The sequence below is a fragment of the Fusarium graminearum genome, chromosome 4 (genome assembly GCF_000240135.3).
Source record: "Fusarium graminearum PH-1 chromosome 4, whole genome shotgun sequence".
NCBI classification, from domain to species: domain Eukaryota; kingdom Fungi; phylum Ascomycota; class Sordariomycetes; order Hypocreales; family Nectriaceae; genus Fusarium; species Fusarium graminearum.
The window spans coordinates 6451847-6457984 of record NC_026477.1 but is presented as its reverse complement, the minus strand read 5'-3'; the positions used below and the strand labels follow the sequence as shown (position 1 = coordinate 6457984).

Here is a 6138-nt window from a genome sequence, read left to right as displayed (position 1 = left end):
TTAAAAAGGGAAAATCATGCGCACCGAGGTTAGAATGAGTTACTTTAATATCGTCAACGCCCTTGACGCGTTTTCACAGCGCTGGGGCATACGTAGGGTAGCTACCGATCAGTGTATACACGCCAATAAAGTCTCGGTATTGTACGAAAACGGTCCTACTTTTACGTTCAACGTTGGTGCATTCCGTGGACCTTTTTATCCAGGATCCATTTCCTCGTCCTCTTGTGTTGGGAAAGAAGCATTGCCCCGCGGACCCCGCCATTAAAAATGCCCCGCGATGATGATGGTGATGGCACGTGCATTGCTGTAAGTGCTGGGATGAGCTCCAAGTATATGCAACACGGAATTAGAAGGAGCATAACCTGAGAGACCGCAGTTCAACATGGCATAAATAGATGGTCGCAAAGTAAACATACATCCATATATCTAGTACAAGTAGATACCAAAATTGCAGAAGAGACTGGGGACTTACACTGACTCATGGCGGAGTAATGTTGCCCCGCACCCGGACATCCTGCCGCCTTTATCGGAACCCCGCCAATTTTTTTTTCTTCCCACTACAGGACGTTGACGTAGAAGCGTCAAGGCGTATTTTGCTTTGAACTCGCAATTACATTCACAATGCACCACGTCCTGGTCGGCGAGTCGTGCTACACGGCTTCTGAAGTTCAGAAGCTCGTGCAGCGTATCAACGATCAGAGCCCTGTCAAGGTTGCCAAGCTTACCGGCTCCTGGCAATACTACCTCGATCTCGAGACCGAGGATGCTGCCGTTCTCAGCAGTATCAAGAAGATTCTCGAGGCCATTGAGCAGCCCGCGACCGCTTCTTCCGCTGACAGCAACGACAAGGCCATCGATATCTATGTGAGCCCTCGAAATGTTTCTCCATGGAGCTCCAAGGCCACCAGCATTGCGCTGGTCTGTGACCTCAAGACCGTCAACCGCATCGAACGAGGCCGAGTCATCCACATCGAATTTGAGGATTCCTTTAAGGGGGAGGAGGACCTTGCCTTCCGTGACGTCCTTCATGATCGCATGACGGAATTCTTCAGCCTTTCGCCTCCCGTTCTCGACACCATGTTCGCTCATGGCACCCGAAACCCGCTTGTCGTGGTTGATATCTTTTCCGACGAACGAGGCCCTCTGGCTGCCCTCCAGGACCATAACAAGCAGGCTGGTCTTGGCCTTGACCAGCCTAACATGGAGTACCTGGTCAAGCAGTACACTGCGCTCGGTCGATCTCCTGTATGAGTCACAAGTCCGACTTTGAAAATCAAATACTGATTTCAGTAGAACGACGTTGAGCTGTTCATGTTTGCGCAGGTCAACTCCGAGCATTGCAGACATCACGTCTTTAATGCCTCGTGGACCATTGACGGTGTCACTCAAGATAACAGTCTCTTTGGCATGATCAAGAACACCCACAAATCAAACCCTGAATACGTCATCAGTGCCTACTCGGACAACGCGGCTGTGTAAGTCCAATGTCACAGTTAACAGCGCTCGACTGGGTAAAAATAGTTACTTACATCTCATAGTCTGTCTGGTGACGAGGGTAATTACTGGGCTCCGGACTATTCCACCGGAAGCTGGAAGCTTACCCGTGAGGTTGTTCAACCTCTTATCAAGGTTGAAACCCACAACCACCCAACAGCCATTTCACCCTTCCCAGGTGCTGCAACTGGTAGCGGTGGTGAGATTCGTGACGAGGGTGCTGTCGGACGAGGATCTTCCCCCAAAGCTGGACTGGCTGGTTTCTGGGTTTCTGATCTCTTGATTCCTGGCCACAAGAGGCCTTGGGAGCTTGACATTGGTCGTCCCTCTCACTACGCTTCCAGTCTCGATATCATGTTGGAGGCCCCCATTGGATCCGCTCGCTTCAACAACGAGTTCGGCCGCCCCGCACTGACTGGTACTTTCAGGACACTCCTTACCAATGAGCCTGGATCCGAAGCCACTGATTTCAGAGGATACCACAAGCCTATCATGATCGCTGGTGGTATCGGCAGCGTTCGACCTCAGCATGCCCTCAAGGAGGAGAGCCACGTTGAAGAGGGTGCTCATGTTATCGTTCTCGGTGGCCCTGCTATGCTGATCGGTCTTGGTGGTGGTGCTGCCTCATCAAACGCCGGCAGCGAAGCCACAGCGGATCTTGACTTCGACAGTGTCCAGCGTGGCAACCCTGAGATGGAACGTCGCGCTCAAATGGTCATCAACACTTGCGTTGCTCTTGGACCCGAAAGTCCCATTGCTTTCATCCACGACGTCGGTGCCGGTGGTTTGTCCAACGCTCTGCCTGAACTTGTCAAGGATGCCGGTTTTGGCGGCAAGTTTGAGCTTCGACAAGTCGAGAGCGCTGACAACTCCATGTCTCCTCTGCAAATCTGGTGCAATGAATCTCAGGAGCGATACGTTCTCCTTGTTAACAGAGATGGCCTCAACCGCTTCACCAGTATCTGTCGACGAGAGCGATGTGGTTTCTCTGTAGTCGGAACTGCTGTTACTAAGGACGAGAGTGGCGTTTCCAAGCTTGTCTTGACCGACCGCGAGCCTACAGTCCAACCACCAATCGATCCCATCAACCTTCCCATGGATGTTCTCTTCCCTCCTGGGCGACGAATTTCCAAGGATGTCCAGCGCGTTCAGAAGAACCTTCGCCCCTTTGATGCTGTCAAGAGCCTCACTGAGCAGTGTGGAAGCTCCGACATCGGCGAGATGGTCACTAAAGCCACCGAGCTTGTTTTCAACCTTCCTTCAGTTGGATCAAAGAACTTCCTCATTACTATCGGTGACCGTACCGTTGGCGGTCTGTCCGTTCGAGATCAGCTCGTTGGCCCTTGGCAGACTCCAGTTGCTGATGTCGCCGTCACCCTTACCAGCTTCAGTCTTGATGACAAGAAGCGACGTGGTGAAGCTATGGCAATGGGTGAGAAGCCTAACCTGGCCCTCATCTCGGCTGCTGCCTCTGCTCGTATGGCTGTTGTTGAGAGTTTGATGAACCTCGGCGCTGCTGATATCAAGCCTGGGCCTGTGAATGGTGATCTTAAGCGGGTCAAGCTCTCTGCCAACTGGATGGCGGCTGTTGGCCATCCTGGTGAGGGAGCCGCTCTTTACGATGCTGTCGAAGCCATTGGAATGGACCTCTGCCCTCAGCTCGGTGTTTCCATCCCTGTTGGTAAGGACTCTTTGTCCATGAAGGCCTCCTGGAAGGATAAGGAGACCTCCGATTCTCACACTGTCACTGCCCCTGTATCGCTAGTCATCTCCGCGTTCAGTTTGGTCGAGGATGTCCGCAGCACCTGGACACCTCAGCTTCGCCGTGTTGAGGAGGTTGGCGAGTCTGTGCTTATCTTTGTTGATCTTGCCCAGGGCTTCCATGCTATGGGTGGCTCTGCCCTTGCTCAGACTCTTGGCCAGATTGGAGATGAGTCTCCTGATGTCCGGGACGTCCAAATCATTCGCGACTACTTCGATGCTTTGTGGCAACTTCACCAGGAGAACATCGTTCTTGCCTACCACGACCGATCCGACGGTGGTTTGCTCACTACTGTTGCCGAGATGATGTTTGCTGGCCGTGTTGGCGCCGATATCTCACTTGATACTCTCGTTGAATCGGAAGGCAACGTGCTCGACGCTCTCTTCAATGAAGAATTGGGAGCCGTTTTCCAAATCCGCCGAGGTGATGAGACTAAGTTCAAGAGATGCTTCGCCACTTGTGGTCCTCCTCACGGTATGCTCAAGACTATCGGCTACGTTCGTCCTACCAGCAAGCAGTCGCTTCTCGTCAAGTACAAGTCCAAGACCATCGTTGATCTGGAGCGTGCCAAGATCCAACAGTGGTGGACCAGCACTTCTTACGAGATGCAGAAGCTGCGAGACAACCCCGACTGTGCCAACTCTGAGTTCGATACTATTCAGGACAATAAGGATCCTGGTCTGCACTACAAGCTTAAGTTTGATCCCGCTGATGTCAGCGTGCCTGCTATGATCAGCCTCAAGAGCCTGGTCAAGAAGCCAAGAGGTAAAGTTTTCCAACGTCTCATACACAAGATTAAATGCTAATTTTTCGCAGTTGCCATTCTCCGAGAGCAAGGTGTCAACGGCTACGCCGAGATGGCATTTGCCTTCCGAGCTGCTGGTTTCGACGCTGTTGATGTTCATATGTCTGACATCCTTGGCGGTCTCTCCTTGGAGGGATTCCGAGGTCTTGCTGCCTGTGGTGGCTTCTCCTACGGGTAAGTAATTGTCCATCTTGGGTTGACTTCGACCATTTTGTTTTTTGGTCTCGAGACGATACTAACTTTTGCAGTGATGTTCTTGGCGCCGGTAACGGTTGGGCGCAGTCCATCCTGATGCACGATGGTGCTCGCAAGACGTTTGAAGCTTTCTTCAACCGTCCCGACACCTTCTCGTTCGGTGTTTGCAACGGCTGCCAGATGCTGACTCGACGTAAGTCCCAAAATTGTTCCACTGTGTTCTGAGTGATATTGACAATTCGTAGTTAAGGAGTTGATTCCTGGAGCCGACCACTGGCCAACATTCGGTATGTTACTTTATCTCACTTGCGGCGAATAACCGATGCTAACTTGGCATAGTTGAAAACGCCAGCACACAATTCGAGGGTCGATACTCAATGGTTACCATTGAAGACAAGTCCGAGAACTCGGTCTTCTTCAACGGCTTGAATGGCTCCTCACTCCCCATCGTCGTTTCTCACGGTGAGGGCCGAGCCGAGTTCTCCGGTAGCGACCTGTCGTCCATTAACGACTCGGGTCTCATTCCCCTTCGATACATCGACAACTACGGTTCCGTTACTGAGAAATACCCCTTCAACCCCAACGGCAGCCCCCAGGGTATTGCTGGTGTGAAGAGCAGGGATGGCCGTGTCGTTGCCATGATGCCCCACCCTGAGCGAACCATCATGGCTGATGTTGGCTCGTGGAAGCCTGAACGCCAGTTGGCCGAATGGGGCCAATACGGCCCTTGGTTCCAGCTGTTCTTGAATGCACGCAAGTGGGTTGGTTAAAATATTAAAAAGATTTGCATTTCGGTGTTCGGGTATGGGAATGTTTACGGTTACGGTTGAACGGGATCATGGGTTGGGAACGTAGAGTTAAACTATAGAAAATGCATGACATCACTAGTAGTTTCCTTGCTTTGTAGAAAACAATATCATTACATTATTTAGGAACTGTTCTTGTGTTTATTGTTGCTGGTTTTATTAGGTGATACATCCGTGGTCCTCATACTTCCCCTTCTCTCATAGGTAGCCACCTTAATACCGAACAATGTTACATCTATTTGATAGATATACCCTTGGTTCCAGGGACAAGGGCGTAAGCCACGATAACCTGCCGAGATCCATAGAGGGCAACGGTGCCGAAGCCAATAGACTCAACCATGGAAATGCAGGTCATCTCACGTAACTTTGTAGGATGAGTTCCTAACTGTCAGTCAACGGCCCGCTGCCGTTGCTCCAACTTTAAAAGAATCCATTGGCCCCGAGTCTTTGCCTCGATTATTTATGCACTACCGCCCCAGTGGTTAAGAACACAAATTGTTGGGCAATTGTTGTAACAATCAAGTGTGACATGAGAACTACACAAATATCGACACGCTCTCTTTTATCGGCGCCCAATCTGACTCATCTTGAACCGTTCTTGGTGTCTCCTTCCACAGTGAGGAGTTAGATAGGGGGTACGTACCTACTAAGATACACAGACTGGGCAGGCGTTGCGAGCCCCTCCTTCCCAATGTGTCGACACCTATGGAATCGGGCGAACCACGGGCAACCACCACATCATCCTCTCATATCAGCTTCTTCCCCTACTTTACCCTTCCAAAAACTCGTCCTCTTCTTCGCTGGCTCAAAATGCACTGTCTCTCGGTCTCTCATAGCACTTTGAGTTCAAGTTGTCTTATTAAAAATGAATTGACACGTATTGAATTTCTAGACCACGTCTCGTTGGGGGGTTGAAAATGAGGAAGTTTAGTGGAAGATTGCCTTTTTCAACCTCCCACTACCAATCATCATAGTCCTCTGCAGCCTTATTCGGTACAAAAATACCTTTGCGATGTGTTACCAACCTATGTACAAATCAATTGCTTGTCCTCTTCTTTTGGTTCATTGCGCCTTGC

General features: G+C 50.8%; 1 protein-coding gene across 1 annotated transcript; it reads left to right on the top strand.

Moving 5' to 3' along the window:
* Positions 1-621: 621 nt before the first annotated feature.
* Positions 622-5026, top strand: FGSG_09440 (phosphoribosylformylglycinamidine synthase; the record flags this gene model as incomplete). Its single annotated transcript, XM_011329990.1, has 7 exons — positions 622-1245; positions 1294-1475; positions 1539-4021; positions 4073-4235; positions 4310-4449; positions 4502-4543; positions 4596-5026. The coding sequence occupies 7 exons, from the start codon at positions 622-624 to the stop codon at positions 5024-5026; spliced, it is 4065 nt and encodes a 1354-aa protein (XP_011328292.1).
* Positions 5027-6138: the final 1112 nt, after the last annotated feature.